At 42.9% G+C, this 20,022-nt stretch overlaps 1 protein-coding gene across 1 annotated transcript; it reads right to left on the bottom strand.

Moving 5' to 3' along the window:
• Positions 1-314: 314 nt before the first annotated feature.
• LOC118753289 (PHD finger protein rhinoceros-like) lies at positions 315-18,455 on the bottom strand. The gene is given in 9 exon segments (XM_036488162.1): positions 315-5,455; positions 5,457-11,312; positions 15,392-15,948; positions 16,072-16,261; positions 16,888-17,104; positions 17,180-17,374; positions 17,471-17,940; positions 18,001-18,313; positions 18,385-18,455. Coding segments are annotated over 7 exon segments (12,180 nt in total). The 5' UTR covers positions 18,001-18,313; positions 18,385-18,455; the 3' UTR covers positions 315-760.
• Positions 18,456-20,022: the final 1,567 nt, after the last annotated feature.

Raw genomic sequence — 20,022 nt, 5'->3', positions numbered from 1 at the left:
TCTTTTGGAGGAATAACACGCCACGGAACATTTCAATACAAAGTAAATTTTCCCTCTTTACAAAATAAAGCATGCACAAGGCTCATTTTTTGCAATTAATTGTTCAATAAATATAAAAATAATTTTCTAATAAAATAATTCAACCTAAAAATATACTTAGTATTAATATTAATAGTTTACATTTTTTGTCGCTTAAAGATGGACATTATTATAAGAATTCCTCTCGTTTACGACAAATATCAGTATCTTTCTTAAAGCATTTGTATTCTACGAAAACAAAGAAACTTTAGGGATTTTATTTACTATTTTTTGTTTTTTGTTTTTTTTTTTTCAATACCAAACGGCTAGGCGGTGTGGTGTCCCAATCAGGTATATGGTTAAAGACAAAAATTTAAAACAATAAAAATTAAATTCATAACTCAAATTTATCCCACAAAATAAAACAATGCGTTGATGTACATATGATAATTTTAAAAAAATTTACGCCTTGCGCGTCTGTCCTACTGGAGCGATAAAAATATTAAAACATGTACCGATAATTTTAAAACTGTACAATGCTCCAACGCTAAATCTGTACGATTCCATACGACTACTAATGATTTTTCTGCCCATCGTCTTCAAATAATCTCGCTCGATCCTTTGCACATGCGCCCCCACTCCGTTCATCTACATACTACATACTATCTAATTACATATGTACTTATCATTTTGGCGCCCACTGCAGCCGCGGACGGCTAAGCGGAGACCAATTTCGTGATTATCATCTGACTTCACAGTCTTTGTTTAATGGAAGTAAACCACTGTTGCTGTTATTGTTGTTATTATTAGTATTATTATTGTGACTATTACTGCTACTATTGTTGTTGTTGTTGTTGCTGTTACTGTTGTTTGCCGTATTGTGCGCACTATTTAAGCTGCCACCACTTATGCTACTACCGCTGGCGCTGGCACCACTACTACTGCTGCTAGCACTATGGCTATGGCTGTGGCTGTGGCTGTTACTGTTGCCACTGCTGTGCTCATTACAATTAACCGTTAGTGGCGCTATTGGCGCAAAGGCACTACCCAAATTGCCAGCTTCGCCGCCGATGCCTGTACTCACCGACAAAGGCTCGACCAGTGAGCTTGCAGTATTAGAATCGTGTACATCGACTCCCTTGCAAGTGTCGATCACCAGACGTGGCGATGGTGTGCTGGCCTCTTTCGGCGTCGACGCAAGCGGATCGGTTTCATCGCGATTACTCGTGTCACCACCAACATTAGTGGCGGTGCCAAAACTATTTAGCATGGCGACAACGCTCGGTGTCGTTCGTTCGCAATTGTAATTGGCAGAGTCGTCACCGGTTAGCTCACTAACAGCTTTTGTTGTAGGCGTAGTGTGGGCTGACGAAAAGCTTGCTGTAGCCAAGGGTGTAATGTTCGTGTTTCCACTGGGCGTTGAAGCGGGTGTTGTTGTTGGTGTATAAGTGGATGTCGGCGTACGCTTCTCCTTTTTCTTTTTGCTACCAATAACATAACCGTCACCATCAGAGGCTCGCGCCAACTTCAAACGTATGGGTGCGGTGGTTATTGGTGGTGTTGCTGTTGTTTCCTCGGAGGCGGGTCGCTCTGTCACCTCCGGTACATCGGATTTTCTCTTGCCGAAGCGTATAATTAGCTTAGGCGCTTCGCCAGGTGACGCACTCGCCATATTTTCAACAACAGTTGCTGTTGCCGGAGACATTAGCTTCTCCTTATTGCGTCGTTTTTCCTTCTTGTCCTTCTTCGGTTTGGAAGACTTTGGTTTCTTTGTTGGTGGCACTACCGAAGTATCTAGCATGCTACCACCAGCACCGCGTCGTGTGCGTTCTTCATCATCCTCTCCGAAATCTTGCATAATTATTTTGCGATAGTTCATCGATTCGCGGCGGTAGTCCTCGAACGTGTGTGGCGTGTAATTTGAAGTCAATCGCTTTTTAGGCGGGCAGGCTACCATGCGGCGTGACATATCGTACTGATAGCTATTATCGAATGTGGAATTTCCACTTATCGTTGTTGCACTGACGCTGCCATCAGCCAGTCCTCGTATTTTGATCTTCAATTTCGGGGTAGGCTCATCCTCAGAGCCCTCAACAGTTTTGCTACGTCCACGTCGCTTGCCTGCACTCGATGCTGCACCCGTTTTTGCACCACGCTCATCCGTGCTGCCCGACGAACAAGCGCTACGTCGACGCCCGTCATTACCCAAGCCTGTGCCAATATCGGTGAGATCACTAGAGGCGTCCATTGAGCGTAGTTCACGGCTGGAATTTTTCTTTGAACGTTTCGAGCTTCCTCCCAGGCCCAACTCGCTGCCGTATTCCTCTAGTGTGCCGCCCAGCGCATCGCCTTTCCGTAGACTCTCCACAGTATTTGTCAATCCCACCTCGGTAGGTGGTAGTCCTCCAGAGGAATCATCCATATGCGTATCCTTTTGTACAACATAGAGGCTGAGCAACTCTTTTTTGCGCATGCGTCGGGAATTCATGCCGCCACTACTGCTATTGCCACCGCCACCAACTGATGCGCCGCCAACTACATTTGCGGAAATCTGACCATGCATTGACACAGCCGTTTGCACAATTCCGACAGCCGCCTGCGTTACGTTGGTAGTGTTTACACTCATCGATGTGCTTGATGCGATGTAGTTGTAGCTGTTGTCTCGGCAAGCAAGTGGTCCCTTGATCTTCAACTTGAGCTGATTGCGAGAGTCGGAAAGTGAAGCTTTAGTTGCAAGTGTTGTATCCGAGTCGATTGATACCTCCTCGGATGTAGTCTCCATCGAGGTCTGCAAGTCAGCCGGCATTACCAGGTCAGATATAACGGACGTTGAGCAGGCATTCGATAGACCACTAGCTGTTACTTCGCTCAGCGTTGCCGTGGCGCTCGAATTTCCTATTAAGCTTGTCGCTGACACATTTGCACTACTTGGCGGAGCCGACGTATTGCCACTCGGCGTTAATTGCTTTGTGGAAATCGTTGATCCAGTTGCACGTAGAGCGGACTGGAACTCCTTTTCATCCTCTTCATCGAATTCAGGTAGTGTTTGCTCAGCTGCGCCGGAATCGAAATCGCTGAGCAAATTGTTATTGTAGGTCTCTTGCGATGCCGATGCCTCGTACACATTGTACGTTCGCATGTCCACCGGACCCGGCAACACCGGCTGCACAATGGAATGTAATAGAGATTGCTGAGTATTGGAGTGGTCGCAACTGGTGGTGGTGTTCGATTTAAGCGCCTCTGCTAAATGTGATGTATTGCGACCGCCGCTGCCGCTATTATTGCAGTTCACCAAGCCGCTCGCTGTAGCAGAGTTCGTTACGCCGGCGCCAGCACCGCGCACCTTGCAACTGCCATATGCAGATGGGCTGGTATATTTTTGTGTGTCGGATGACGCCTGTTGATGAGGATGCGACATGGTCGCTTGCTGATTGCAACGGGCATCAAAGGAGCGTCGACGATCGCGCAGCGATTGCAAATTTTCGACGCCCGGTGCGGTAAGATCCTCATCGTAGTTGAACTCGAACGGCGTGCCTACCAAATTGTTGACGTAGTGAGCATTGCCGTCATGCTGCATCTGCGGGGGCAAAGGTATGACAGCATTAGCAGCGCTGCTGCCACGTCCTCGACCTCGACCACGACCACGGCCACGTGAACCAGCGCCGGTACCGCGTGGCGCACGTTGACGCGGCTTGCCCGCCAACGTATGCGTCATGGGATCATATTTAGGTGGTGGCGGGGGAGGTTTCTGCGGAATGTTTGTGAATTCGGTAAGTGCTTGTTGCTGTTGTTGCGGCTGTTGTTGTTGCTGCTGTAATTGTAGCTGTTTACTCAGTAGCTCCATTTGACGCGGAGATTTGCCAGGTGATTTGTGCTGCACCTGAGGCGACTTGTGTGAGTTGCGAGGAGTTTGTTGTTGCTGCTGATTGTAACGCGACGATGAACGCTTCGAAGGCGATTCTTTTGTGGGTGATGTATTCTGCGACGTTTGTCCCTGGAGTTGTGGCTGCTGCTGACTCGCGGCCGGCACGGGCATTATCATTTGGCTGTATAAGCCGGCCGCCGCTGCACCATTATCGGATGGCACACTCATGCCGTATTGCGCAGCTTGCGCTTGCTGCTGCTGCTGCTGCTGCGGCACAGCCGACTGTTGCGCGTGCATGGCATGCTGATGTTGATGCGGCGAATGATGGTCTAGCAATGATGTACCGCCTGGCGTGCCAACAATGGTCGCCGTCAAAGCCAGATTGTGTGTGGAAGATGTAAAAGCAGCACCTCCATATTGTGTTTGCGGCGTTGTGCCGGCGATAGCGGTGTTGGCACCCACCGAATTAGGATCGCTGGTGCGCACGCCATACAGTCCCACATCACTTGACGGCTGCTGTTGTTGTTGTACAGAAGCTGTAGACATGGGTACATTAGCGCTCAAACTAGTTGATGTGGGATACATCGTACCCACGCCAGAATTGGGGACAAAAGGCATTTGGTTCATGACCGGCATGGTGGCTGGAGTATTGTGGAAAAGGCTTACAGAGCCGCCGTTATATTGGTTATTACCTTGATTTGGCGTTGTTTGTTGTTGCTGCTGCTGCTGCTGCTGTTGTTGTGGAGTGGTATGTGTGGGCGTTGTCTGCTGTTGATTATAGCCCTGATTATAGCTAATAAGTGAATCAATGCCGTTAACCAGCGGCGATTGCTGCTGCGTCTGCTGCGGCTGTTGACTATGTGTAAACGGCATGTCGTATGAGTCGACCCTATTAAAGTAACCTTTGTTGCAATTTTGTGCGGCCGTTTGTTGTTGCATTCCCGTTGCTTGTGCACCAATTGCATTGTTGACCAAATCCTTTGACTGAAGAAGAGACGTTTGCGATTGTTGTTGCTGCTGTTGTTGCATGGAATGTCCCACTTGTTGTAGGTGCTGCTGTTGCTGCTGTTGTTGCATTTCCATTGCACTTGCCTGATCATTCGATTCCGACACTGAGCTTGGCGACGAGGAGCGTCTTGCTGCAATCATTTCATTCTCATTCCAAAGTCGGGTGGCGGGTAGCCCGTATGGCGACTGCATTCGGGTGTTCTCATCATAGTCGCAATCGACCGCTAATTTATTATTGTTGCCCCCCACGCGCCTAGATGTCCTTGTAAAGTCAATATTATCTTTGGCCGCTAAGTCTACAAAATCAGGCGTTCCAGGCACCGCATTAACACTTCCTCCTCCAGTGTTTGGCAACTTATTGAAACTGCTAACACCACTGCCTTTGCTATTTGACTTTTTGGATAGTTCCTTTTCTAGGAACGATGTAATTTCAGCAACATCCGGAGGCTGTGGCTGTGGCTGTGTTTGACTTGTTTGTGCCTGTACGTAGTTCGCTCCTTGTTGTTGCTGCTGCTGTTGCAGTGGCGATATCGGCACGTTGCAGATGTCAGCCGCAACATTTTTTCTCCATGAAGCCTAGCACTGGCTCAGTGTATGTCAACGTACCGAGGTTGTTATTGCTGTTGCTACTATTTACCATATTGCTGTTTGAGGAAGCATTTATTGCACCCATAGTAGTATTAGAGTTGGGCGTGCTATTTGGCGTTGTAACTGCCGTATGCGACGTTCGGCTGAATGCATTAGATGTTGGCGTTACCGTCACAGCCGGAACACCTAGAGTGCCGCCATCTTTTATTTCGCCAATAGTTTGCTGTTCATGAGGTAGCAACGTTCCGCCGCTACCTTTACTACCTTGACTAACAAAGAGGCAATTGCTGGCTTCAGCTGCGGCCGCCGCCGCCGCCGCCGCTGCTGCTGCTGCGGCATTTTCTTTCTGCACGTGAATAATGTCTTCTGGATCAGCTGCATTATGGAATGGAAATACTGATGGTATGGCTGGCGTTGGAGGAGGCTTTAGCAAATCAGGTTCTTTTGGCTCATCGGCGCGTATGCGTTTCTTGCGCAGTTTTTCAACCAAAGTACGCGTTGCCAGGAAACTATCTTCCTCGGTTAGTTCTTTGGTTGTCGCACTCAAAAGACTCAGACCATCCGCCGGCTCATCCAGTACCGAATCAGCATTCACAGTCGCCGAGAATGAAGATGCAGCACTGAGCAAAGCATTAGCGAAGGCATTCTGTTGTTGCTGCCGTTGCTTTTGGTTTACATTATCCTCCATGTCGAGTATTGTGTCCACAATGGGTTGATGTCGGCTATTACTGCTATTCAAATCAGTTATGTTCATAGCGCCCTGCGAATTTTCGTCCATATTGTTTTGAGATTCGTGCAATGAAATGTTAAGCGGAGTTGGGGGTACGCTAATGCAACCACTTTCGTGATTTGCTTTTTGGAGCGGCGTTCCACCAGATATGTCTACCACAAGCGCCGGCGAAGACGATGGTGAGGCAGGCGTTTGTGGTACCGATGAAGTGTGTGCAATTTGTGTAGCTAAGTCAATTTGGTGTTGCTGCTCCTGTGACTGTGGTTGCGTTTGCTGAGTTGTGGGTTGTAGTGAAGCTTGCTGTTGCTGCTGCTGTTGTTTGAGTCGGTCGCTACCTGTTGAGTTTGAATTTGAATCCAATTCGATAATCTCCGGCGGTTCAGGTGCTATAACTGCCACAGCAGGTGATGAAGAAGACGCTGAGTATTTGCTAGCGTTCGCTGCAATTTTGCGTTCCTCTTCAAGTTCTCGCAGCAACTCCATCTCGTTGAGTAGGTGCTGCGTGTGATGTGTGTGTTCCTCTTCGGGTGACAGTGGTGGACTTCCAGGTCGCGTTCGGCGATGCCTTCGATGTAGTCGTCGCCTTCTGCGTCCACCTTGGGAGGGGCTTTGTTCATCTGACTCATTAGAAAGCTCATCGTCCGACACCGAAGATACTGGTGATGGAGGCGAAGCTGGCATGGGCGCGGCCGGTGGTCGTTCATCTATATCCTCCAAGTCACAAATCTTACTTGACGGCAAAGTTGTATGGGTAGGAGCCGTTGTTAGCTCTTCATCAATATCCATTGGTACTTCACCGCTTTCGTTTTTCGTGTCAATAATAATTTTTGGATGCTCAGGTGGTCTGACGGCCACAACTTCGACGGCTGGCAAAATGGGAGTAGGCGATCTTTCTTTGACACCCACTTTCTCACCAATAATGTTAGTTGGTAATAGAGACACCGGTAGAGTAGTTGCAACAGGATCGACCACATTGATCAGCGAACTTCTGCTCGCCTCTTGTTCCAATTTATTCAAGAGTTTGTCCAAGGAGCCTTGATTTTTGTTTTGATTTTTAGTATTTCCCTGCTGGATCGTGGAGTTTGAGCTATTAGAGTTACTGTTGGAAACCTTACGCTGTGTTATTTCTTCGGTTAAGGTTAATACAGTTTTATTCTTTTCACTATCGCTCTCAGACATGCGATCCGAAGTTGAAGACACAGACTGCGCAAGGGGTGCGGGCTTCGGAGATTTCGGTTGGATCTTTTGCTCCAATTTCTTATCTGTGTCTGCAGTTGATTGTGCTAAATGCGGCGGTGAGGATGGCCCTGACTTCGAGCGACGCATTGCCCGGGTACGCATCGAATTAGGCTGTGTTTGTGTTTGTGTTGGAGCTGGTACTTCCTCATCATCGTCTACAACAATAGCTGCATCAGCTAAAGTTTGCTTGACTGTCGCTGACTTCTTTACCTTGTCATCCAAGGACAATTTACGCTTGGTCAATTTCTGTTGTTTGTTATCTGATACGGGCTCATCAGGCGTGACTAAGTTACCACTGCTGCTACTAGTGTTACTGATATTACGTCGCAATGGCTTTTGAGGAGTGCTCTTAGGCGACTTGGTTGCGGAGGTTGCACCTTGAGCGGTGTTAATTGTGGAGGAGTTCTGTCGCGTAACAACCGGTGGCTTATCAATCGACTTACGCGGGGAGCGTTTATTGGCCGCTGTAGCACGTGTAAGACGCTCTTCCTCCTCAGCAACCTCGCTCTCGGCATCACTGGAATCACTACTACTGCCGCTGTCACTACTACCGCCTGAAGATGATGAGCTGGTGCTGCCGTCTGAGCCAGAACTAGATGAATCAGACAACTCTGCTGCCACTATTGTTTTCTTTGTCGGCGTTTGCTGTTGCTGTATTGCTTCGACAGAGGTGTCTTTAGAGCGACGTCTGCTGCTTGTGGGTGTCTTGGACACAGGTGTTATAGTTTCTTTTGCAGTGCTAGTAGTACTTTCCCGCATTGACATACGTCGCATGGGTGGCAAGCGCGTACTACGACCGTCGGGTGTCCTTAACTTGCTTTCCTTTTCACTGCGTTCCGAACGTTCCTTATCATCGGTTATTGCCTCACTTGCAGCAGGAGGTTTGCCACTACTCTTAAGTTGTTCAGCTGCTTTTTTAGCGGCCTGCCTCTGAGGCACGTATGCCACTAGAATGTTATTCGCTCTTATGTCATTTTGTTTGGGCGGTGTTGACACACTGGACTTGACGGTATCAACCGTCGTATGATCCGTAGAAAGGCGCGTGCTTCTGTCTGAACTTGTGGATAGGGACTTTGCACTAAGCTGTTCCACAGTACGGCATACATTCTTGTCATCCTTTCGTGCGCGGTTTGGCGAGCTGAAATTGATTTTGGAAATTTGCTCGCCGTCTTTTTGCCCTGATATGGATCTAGAAATGGTTTCAGGGTCACGCGCCTTAGGAGGACGGCCACGTTTTCCAGTTCCAGTTCCGCGCTCCCTCTCTTTATCTTTCTCCTTTTCTTTATTTCTTTCCTTCTCTTTCTCCTTTTCTTTTTCTTTATCTTTCTCCTTTTCTTTTACTTCGGATTCAGGAGGCTTTAGCCCAGCACCAGTAAGAGATTTTTCTTTTGTACGCAGTTTTTCCGACTTATCTTCATTCTTCATGCCAGTCTCCTTTCCCCTTGACCTCTCCAATTCTTTATCTGAGCGCTGATCTTTAGGCTTTTCTGTTATTTCCGAAGATAATGTATTGGCCATACCGGGCATTGCTCCGGCGGCAGTAGTGTAAATGCCAGTCGAACGCATATTTTCGGATGCCTTCTTGGCTGCCTGCCGCTGAGGCACGACCAACAAATCTGCCGTTAGCTTATTCTGTCGCTCAATAGCCGCCGCACTTGCCTTCTTTCCTCTACTCGGTACCTCGGCTGCTGCCTTACTGTGTCCGCTTGACACCACTTTTTGTTCCGATTTCCGCTCTAGTGTGCGATGTGCGCTTGCAGACTTAGACGGTGGCTCCTTCTTACCGCGGCTGCTCAAGCCTGTTGAAGACTGTTGTTGTTGTTGCAGAGTAAATTCTTTAAGTGCCGCCTTCGTGCGTATTGTTTGTTGATTTTGTGAGTCGCTTACATTACTTTCTACAGCTCGTTCATCTTTATCGGCTTCGCCGCCGGAAAGACTTTCAGAATCTGAGTATATTTGCTGCACCGCCTTTGTTGTGCGTCCTGTCAAAGTCGATGATTGGGCTGCTGTTGACACAGTTGCTGCACCACTTGCTAGATTGGAGTTTCTATCAGCACCCTTTAGTGGCAACAGCTCCTCACTTTCATCGCTCGATGTACTCTCAGAGCCCTTCTCCTGTTGCAATTGTTTGGCCATCTGTGAAAGGAAGTCTCGTCCACGATTTCCTGTTGTTGTTGTTGATCCTGTTGTTGCTGCTGTTTGTGCCCCTGGTGCTGGCATTGCTGATTCTGCTGCTGTAGTTGTTGTGCTGAGGGTAGTAGATTTCTTCGGACTAATATTGTTTTGTTTTGTTGACTTAGATTGCTGTTGCTGTTGTTGGTGTTTGGCAGGTACTGATCGGATATCCTGTTCGTCATCACTGGAGCTGGACAACACAGTTGTTGCGGTAGCATCTCCTCGTCCCGCTCCGGTGACAGCGGTGCTGTTGCTGCCACTTTTTCTTCTCTGTTTCTGTCGCAGTTCCACAGATCGCGCATAAGTTTGCTTCTTTTGATTCTGATGCGCAGCTGTCGCAGTCCCAGTTGATGCGGTGACTGATTTGGCTGGTGAGACTTTACGTGAAGCGGCTGCTGCCTTTGCTCTGACGGATTGTGCGCCGCTTCCTGCACTGGATGTTGATGCAGATGAGCTTGAGCCAGAGTCTGATTCATCATCGGAGCCAGTACTGCCCGAATCGGTTGACGTTCCTTCTTCCTCCGATGACGAGTCATCATCACCGGAGGACGAACTCCCTGACGAATTGTTATTAGACGACTGGCAACTGGCATCGGAGTATTTTGCTGATGCTTTAGTTGTGCTTTTTCTCTCACTAACATTGCTACTTTTGGTACTGCGAGAACGCGATTCCGCTGCCGACGATTTGATATTCGTCGCCGAATGACCGGATGTACTTGCTTTGGAAACTGAAGCACGATTTTTCTCCGGCACAGCTGTAGTCAATCCGGATACACTTGCAGCTGCCGAACTGCCAGCGGCGCCGATTGAACTGCGACGACTAGAATTTACCTGCTTTTCATTACTCGCTACTGTTACCGCAGTCGGCGCTACCGAACTAGTCGTTTGCGTAATTGCTATTGCACCATTGTTTACTTTCTTATTTGGCGAGAGCTTATTACTATTACTACTACTACTTGCCGCACCCGCACCCGCAATCGATGCAGGTGCAGTGGTTGAGTTTGCACTCGCGGTTGCATTGCTTGTCGCTGCAGCTGAGGCAGAAGATTGTGTAGTTTTTCGTTTTGTCGGTGATGTGGATGTGCGCGCACCAGCACCCCTCCCTGCTCCCCTACTTCCCTTCACGCTACCTAAAAGCTTCTCTAAAATAAAGTTAATATTTTGATATTGTGCTGGAATACTTTCATTGCTATTCGATGAATAAAACCTATCGTACAGCGTTGGGCCATCATTAGCATAAATAACAGCATTTTTGAAGCTATCATCAACGTTAACATCTAGCGCCGTACGGGGCACATTCGAAACACCACTACCACTACCACTACCCTCCCGCAAATTTTCATCGCTAAGCACTGAAATTTGCTTATAAAATACCTGTTCGCGCAGCTTAAAAAGTGATCTGGAAAGCTTTTCGCGTCTACTAACCATATAGCAAAGATTTCTTACACGCTCCAAGTCTTGCCGTAAGTGCACCACCAATTTGTGGTTCTCCAGATCTTGTTGTTCTTGCTTTCGTGCTATCATCTCGACGTCCTCCGACTTGGGTGGAATCAAAGCGCGGTTATGACGAGATTTGCGTTTCAACTTCCAGTAATTGTAAATGGATTCGATGGCATCATCATCGACATCGAACAAATGGCAACTGATGTCCTTAATGTTCACGTGTTTATCGAATTCCGCCTCAACTTCCTGTTAGCAGAAAATAATAGAGAACAAAAAAATAGTTAAATATACATATCATTCTTAAATGCTAAAAATATTAAACTTAACTTGCTAGTAAGAACTCGCAAAAAGTATTGGCTCGTGACCATAGTCGTAAATTTAGTGAAGATCTAAAATTTTAGTCAGTTTTTTGTTTTGAACTCATTTTACCTAGGACGCACGGTGCGTAATTTGGATGATTTAGGGTAAGGAAAACCTTAAGGCCCAGAATTTTGACTCCAGAAAAATTTTGTTTTGCGTTATGTATTTCTAATAGACTGTATAATTTGGGTTTAAAGAATGTACGGTCTGGTTTATTTTTAACCAACTTCAAAAAATGAGGAGGTTATCAGTTCTTCGGAGGATATATATATATATTTTTTTTTGTATGTTACCGCATAACTTTGGACCACGTTAACCGATTTCGATAATTGGAAAGGTGGTACCTCAAGGGTGGTTCCATACTAATTTTTTTTTAGATCCGAAAATTGGATCGTGAAGAAATTAACGATAATCTTAAATTTTTATATGAGAACTGAAGTCGGTTTGGTTTTCTGCTTAAAAATTACTTGTTTCAATGTATATTGTTTGGATATGCAGGAATATTTTTCCAAAAAAATTACACGTTAGGTGGCGCCGGGGACGAAATATTTTGAAATTCCGTTTTATGGACGGACTTCGTTAACATTTTTGACATATATTAGATACATAAAAAGAGATATATTTGATTTTTAATATCTTCTCGCATTCAAAATCTTATCGCAGAGAAATTTTTGTACGTCGACATTTCATCGCATACCATTTCAGTGTGAATATGTTGCTTGTGTTGAATAAATGTTTCGAAAATTTAATTTTTTTTGCTTGGTTGTCCTTTAATAGCATTCCTCCGAATTACACCACTTCTTTCTTAAGACGGACTTCACATGTCTTTACGCCTGTTCCAGAAAGTTTGGCACTGTTGTTTTTCTTGCCGTCACGGCATCAGCAATCTGCGGTTTTTTTATCCTTACACCCGCATCCTTCGCTACCACCACGAACTCGACATTTAACCATATTTGGAAAAGTTCTCTTTTAAAAAAAAAAAAATTTTTAAATGAGAAAAATCCTAAATTCTCGTCACCAAAAATACACAAAATACACACCATAGTTTGACTTTAAATCTACTCTTTTTAATTGTGCAATTTTGTGCAAATTCTTACTGTTGCCCTAGATATACAGATGATAGATTAAAAACTCTGATTGATACACGCTGATACACAATTGAGGGATTCACAATGGTGTCGTAAGTGTCGTATTGTTGTATGTCGTAAACCTTAAACGCTTAAATAAATGTTTAGAGAACCTGAAACCACAACCAGCTATTTTTTAACACTGCGAAAATTCATAATATGACTTTTATGGTTCTTTGCGAATCCCCGTAATATATTTTTAGGAGTTTAAAGTTTACGACATACAACAATACGACACTTACGGCACCGTTGTGAATACCCCAAATGTATGTTTATGCTTATATAAAAAAATAAATCCCACATACATATGATTTAAATCTAAAAGAGCGCAGTTGACATGTAAGGATGAAGTTTAAAAATTTTAAATCATGTGTTTAATTAATTAAAATGCGTAAAATACCCAAGACTGCAATCTCGTTTGGAAATGAGACGGATACGAACCACTGGTTGATAAAGGTCAGAAAAATGGTGATTATCGTTCGTCAAAACGTGCATGTTTGTACAAACTCAGCATTCTTCCAGGTGATCTTCAAACAATCGGGGACTGATTTTCTCTTCCAAATGATATGGACATAGGTATATCGTATCTTGCCAACTTCCATTATCGATTTTCCTACCCTTAAATCGCAAAAAATTACGCACTATGCGACGCCAATATTATACATAGGTACATTTTAGTAATTAAAAAGTTTAAAAGTTTACGGGGACGAAAAGTTTCTCGTCCAAAACCTCTGCGCAGGTAAAGCTATATTTTTTAATTTACCAGTACTACAAAAATGTAGTTTCAATATATTTTATCATTAATTCTTAACCGTTGAATGCTCGCGCCGCCAATGACATTTGTAAAGGTCAAGCGTTGTTTTCTAAAACTGTAAAACTCGAATGAATGTTACTTCTTCGCTTAGTTTATGTTTAAATTTCAAATGTTTGTACTTAAAATAATTTCAAACTCAGTAGTGGTTAGCAGTGCGCACGACCTTTCCGCAGGACCTGGGTTCGAGCCCAGTTTACGACAACATAAAAAAAAAACATAAACAGGTTTTTCTAATAGCGGTCGCCGATCGGCAGGCAATGAATGGCAAACCTCCGAGTATTTTCTGCCATGAAAAATACATAGCTTCTCATGAAAATTCAATCGCGTTCCGGGTCGGCATAAAGCTGTAGGTCCGTCCCCTTTGTGTGACAAATTCAAGGCGCACGCCACAAATCGGAGCAGAAGCTCGGCCAAACACTAACATATTGTGTAAGCGCCAATCTATTGTTATTAATTGCAAAACAAAAGCTTTTTTAATATAATAGTGAAAACTCTCTGAAAAATACCAAAGCATTTAGAAAATTAGAAGTGTACAAGTCATTTCAGTCTCAAAAAATTTTGTCTTAAAAAATTTAGTCTTCAAAAAAATACCCCAAAAAGTCCCCAAAAACATTTAAAGTCTCAAAAAAAAATCGGCATCCGAAAAGTTTCAGTAAAATCAGTGTCCAAAAATTCCGGGGTCCAAAAAATTCAGTCTCATCCCAAATATTGTGAAATACGCGAAAAAGTCCAAAGCGTCTTATATAATGAAACTCCTAAAAATTCCGAGAAACAACACGAAATTCTGAAAAACCACAAAAGGTCCGACAAATTCTAAAGAAATACCGAAAAATTAAAAAAAAAAACAATAAAGCACGAAGAGTCCCGAAAAAAAATCCAATAAAACAAACTCGGAAAATTTAGAAGTCAGAAATCCCAAAGGTCTCGAAACATAAAACACTATGAATACTGGAAAGTCTCGAAATAATGCTGGAAGGATTTGAAAAGTCCCGAAAAGTTCAGTAAAACGGATTCCAAAAAAATCTCAGTAAATCGCAGGGAAAATCCCACAAGTCCTGAAAAACTACAAAGGTCTGAAAAAATTCAAGAATTACCGAAGCGTTCCGTAAAAAAAAAACTACAAATAATCCCAAAAAATAATCACGGAGGATTCCGATGTCACGAAACAATACCCAAATAAATCTCAAAGGTTTTGAAAAGTAAGCCAATTAGAATCCTGAAAAATTCCGGGAAAATACCGGCAAGTCCTGAAAAACTACAAAACAAAAGGTCTAAAAAATTGCAAATTATCGAAAAATCACGAAATCATGAATCGCGAACTGTCCCGAAAAAAACCCTAATAAAATCTCGAATAAAAAACCAAATGATCACAACCAAGCCTTGAATAAAAAAAAACAAAACGAAAGTTATCGGTTGTCTCAAGGCGAATTTATATAAGGTGGTGTTACTAGCTCAGCCTATCACCTTATATTAATTCGCCTTGGGTTGTCTAAACAAAGAAACAAATTGTCTAAACGCCATAGAAAAATCATGTGCTATAATAAAAGATGATTCTAATGGTGTCTATGTATGGATGTCGTAAACTTGATACAAAATATAACCGAACAACTCCATAACCAGGTAGCCGTAATCCAACAAATATTGGCCGTCAGTTCTTGTTCTTTGTTGTGTCTAAATTTCATCACGATATACATATGTCAAATGTATTTCAAATGATTTGTCTTTCTTGCATTTTTAAGCGTTTCCACTTTATTTAGCTATTAAAACAAGAAAAGAACTAAAGTAAGGTCTGAGGACACTTTATCATCAAAATTAAGTTTTAACCTCATAGTTGTTCCACGTTTTAGTTATTATTTATTTTTGTCCGAAGACTAAATAAAAGCTTTAAATAAACCTTTGCCCAACGCCGACAGAACTCCGTAAGCAAGTGCCCTGCGCTGGCAGAATTCAATAGGCAAGTGCCCCGCGCTGGGCACGGCTGGTTTAAAACAATTCACATAATTAAAAACTTCGGAAAAATTTACCTGTAAGCGTTGAGCTCGCGCTTGATTACGCTCCTCCGAAGTCATATCTGATTTTCGACTTTTTCGTCGCCGGCAATCGTCTTCATCATTAGCTGCTCCATGTGTACTATTATGTTTATTTGTGCTACTGCTATGTGCTCCGCTACCATCTTTTTTACCCTTACTAACACTGTGCTTTTGACAATAGGAACGCAGCTTAACACCATCCTCTGCGTTGCCCTCCTCAATAATTGCTCGCATCTCAAGGCCATGTTGAAATGCGCAAGTCACGTGATAAGCGGTTTTACAGGTTTTCACGGAACACTGTATACATGCGCCGACTCGAGCCCGACACAGAATGCATACAAGGCCCCATCGACTCGATGGAATGCTGGAAATCTTGGTAATTGGTTCCATGCGATCTACACAACCAATGCTTACTTCTGGTATCCAGAGTGCACAAGAGACATGTGCCCAATGTTTGCCTGATTTGGTTGATTTCATGGCCCCGCCTTTATTCGGGCAGAGTACACAATCCGGTTTAATACCCATAGAACACGTCCGACAAAGCCACTGACCTGGTAGATATTCATAAATAACATGGAATATTAATATTTTAATCATGCAAACAATGTGTTACAAAAAAATTAAGTCATATTAAAACTTATTTAGCATTTTATTTAGTGAGATAAATTACAAACCTGATGGAATCGCTGTAATACCATAGCATGCCTGATGTACGCAAATATTGCAATTATCACAGAATACCATTTCGTTGGCTTCCTCAGAGTCGGGGGACCGGCACACATCGCATATGACATTCTCATCATATTCGATGCCAAGACCCTCCTCATTTTTAAGGATTACCTGTATTTGTTCCCAACACCGTATCTGCAAATTAAATTAATTGAATTTATATTAAAAATCAATAATCATATATGTACATGTACATATCGCTAATTTACTTCAAAAGTGTCATAACTCAAATAAGAAAAACTCCAGACAAACAGATTTGCAGTTTTTACAATTTACATATCTGTGCCGTTTAATTAAAGTAGCCTAAGTCGGGATAAGCCCTTTTCCATTTAAAGCAACATTTCACTGGGTTCCCAAACAATATTTTAACGTTTGCCATTGTAGTTGAAGATTGCCTTTTAATAGAAGATTTTAAAAAATATAAAACTTTTCAGGGGAAAAGAAATAATTTTTTTTTAATTCAAAGTCAAACTTTCTAAAATCACTTAAGCTATGATGTACTGTGCCACGATCTTCCGTCATATCTTATCAAATTTGTCGTTCCACAATACATCATACTCCTACACCGTCGGAAACACAAACAACCAGAAAGAAGTAACTTAAGCTACTTTAAAGGGCACAGATATGTATACTCCAATACAAAAAATTGTAGCGGTAATTTCTGCAAATTCAACTCAATATTTGTATGTTTAGGATTATAACACTATTGAATTATATGAGCAATATACAAGTGTGACAACTTCAAATTTTCAAATGCACACCTCGAGTTCTTCGATAACGCGCTCAAATTGGGTTTCAGTAATGGAAAAAGCACCGTATTGCGCACGATCAGAGTTGAGTAATTCCAGCCATGCTTCATCGACTGGATCAATGTCGTAGGCACATGTATTCTCCGCTTGCGCAACCACATTTGTCAGACAATGTAACTCGCTGGAGTAAGTATCGTCTTTGGTTATACGCAGAAAGCGATTCTTGGGACTACAAACAAATTAAATATGTGTAAATATTTAGTACTTCAATGTGCGAAATTTTGTGAACCAGCTTATATCTTACAGTTTAAAGTCATGCGCAGGCGGCACTATTGGTTCTGACAGCACGTAAACGGTTGGTTCTGGCAAAGAGTCGGGATTTACAGGCACCTGCACGCCCTTCTCCCACTCTTGCTTCCACTGATCATTTACTACGAGATACTCGTAATTAGCCAAAGGTTCCGAATCCGGCAATTTCATTGCGCTTATGAGATCCTTGCTACAATTAAAACATATATATTATTATATTAATTTTAAAATGTACTATTAGAACCTTAGAACTAAAGCTATTTAACTTTGCCACATTCGTACTTACCGATACAGTTCGGCCGGTGCCTCCGTTGAGCTTCGATTGTAAATACTTGAAATCTTAATATCTGCTACTGACCGCGGTTGCCATGCTGCCGCCGAAGAGGAAGATCCTTGGCTAGCTGCTACTTTCGCACTTGTGGCAGCTAATGCTGCCATTTCTTCGGGTACCAAAGCTACCACACTATTTTGCTCATTTTCGGCATTACTATTGCTTATAGAGGAAGAAGCAGTATAAGGCAGGCTTAATGGTACGCTACCCACTATGCTTCCGCAGTGGCTACCACCATTTGCACCGCCATTGTTGCCATTAAGCCCACTTCCAACTGCAGCGCCACCACTGCCACTACCGCTACCATTGCTTCCACCTCCGCCATTAGGTGGCCGCCCTTTACGCCGTTTTGTCGGCGGAGGCTGTGGTTCAACGTCGAGTCGTTGATGATGTTGATGATTACCGCGTTTACCTCTTTGTGACATCTTTCATTGGTAACAGTTAATTTCTATTCGCTCAATTGAACTCAAGAGAGATGAAATTACCTTACGTTTTACGTATGATAGGAGATAAATTCTTCTGTTTAATGTTGTCACTTTTCACTTGCGCCTTTTTGCCGCATTTAAGCACAACATTAGATTTTTAAGTGGTTTGCTATTTGGTTAAGTGGCTTTTTGTAAATAGTGCAGTTTATGTTTGAGTTTTTTGTTTTTGATTGCTTTATGCACTAACGTAGTTTGCTATCTTTTTAATTGCGATTGGATAAGCCCTATTAGGTATATCTTTGAATGTATTCTGGTTTGCACTTTTATATTATATATGTATGTAAGTAAGTGTGTATTTTATTTAGAATCAGACCTGAAAATAAATGGATATTATAAAAATCCTTTATTTGAAGAAACTCTATTAGGATCAACAAGTGTACTTACTACATGCTTAAATCCTTAATTGGCTAACCAAATGATGTGCTGATGCTGCTTTAGTGTCTGCTGGTAATGAGCATGGGTTTTTGGTCTTAATTGAAATAACCCCACACTACTCCCCACTTTTATCAAAAATGTATATGTCAATATTTTAACGTTGAGATTTGAAATTCTATCCACTTTACGTATGCTCGTACTATGGTGACGGAGAGTTGAATCTCGTGCACGTCGTCGCAAGCGTCGGGAAAACATGGAGCGAGACGCTGCTTCTTGTCCGTGCCCGTGACGCGCCACTTTGCTGATTATAAGACACTACTCCGACCAGGCTAGAGATGTGTATTTAACACGTACCGCCCACTTATACTATGCAAGAAGGCGTTAGTGTTTACTAAGATGCTGCAAGGCAATAGTGTTGCTGACTAATGACCATATAAATGGTCAGTTGTAAAAATTATCGTAAGATAATAATTTGCTAGTGTTCAATAAAGTCCACTTTGACGGTATGTTGCAAATAACATTGGGGAAGCTTCAATGCTCACTATAGTTTTTATTGCAACTAATGGGACTAAGTTTGTGCCACTACTGATGAACTTATACTTATTCCGAAACATTGCCTTCCTTTAGAATAGATTCCGCCTTTATTGTGCATCAGTTTTCGCAGTGTGTATTTTGTGTATATTTTCTTTTGTTTTTCAGCTTCCTTGCACTTTAGAAAATACCTCTTATGGGTTTACTTTTTTTCAAACGTCTCGAATTCTCGGTTTCCCTCAAATGGGATATTTCTATTACAAATTGTCTTCAAGATCTGCTTTGTGATTTAACCATTAAACACTTTCTTAGCCGAATAAATAGCATTGAATTTAATAATTTTTTTAGAACACTCTGCGCTTAAATTTTGTGTCTTGCTCTACGTTTTTGCCTTCGCTATTCGTCTTTTGACTGACGGCTATCTCTTACTCACTCTTACCTATTCACTTTCTCATTCTTACTTACAGCACACATGCACGGTTCACCGTTCGATTTCCACTTTACGCACTCTGCTTTGAGGCGCAGCGCACAGAAGATTGCAAAGAAAATCTCAAAGAAGAATCACAATAAGGCGGAGCGCTTAGCCTTCTAATGTGGCTATCCCTTTCATAATTTTTTGACTTATTTTTAAGTAAAATACAATTAAATTAATTATATGCAAATAAATTATTGGTTTACAGTTTTTGTTTTTTCTCCACATATTCGTTTGTCCGTGCCTGCTATTCCCAAATTCGCCGGAAAACTCAACATTATACATCCGAACGCCAACAGATGGCAGCAGTATCACACGGCGAATTCCGCGGAATTGCAAAACTAAATACACTGCAAAACCACATTAAGCGCACTAGTCGTCGCCCACGAAATGATAGTATGCACGTGTGAATGAATGAGATAGTCGTATATGCAGCGATGTCTTTTGGTAAAATTAAATGGTAAATTTTTGCTCGTATCGAGTACATGCAATATATCCACGACATGAAAATAATTTTATATGGAATCTTACAAACGCCATTCAGTTAGGCCACCAAATACGATTATTTTCGCGCAAATTCATTTCTTTTTCCCGTCATTTTTTTCCCCCCCAACTTTACGAGCAAAATGGTTTTCCAACGTCGG

Source organism: Rhagoletis pomonella, unplaced genomic scaffold, assembly GCF_013731165.1.
Source record: "Rhagoletis pomonella isolate Grant_MI unplaced genomic scaffold, Rhpom_1.0 Rhpom_scaffold_02319, whole genome shotgun sequence".
Classification (NCBI taxonomy): Eukaryota; Metazoa; Arthropoda; class Insecta; order Diptera; family Tephritidae; genus Rhagoletis; species Rhagoletis pomonella.
Note: the sequence above shows the minus strand (reverse complement) of the source record. Positions and strands in the feature narration are given on the sequence as shown.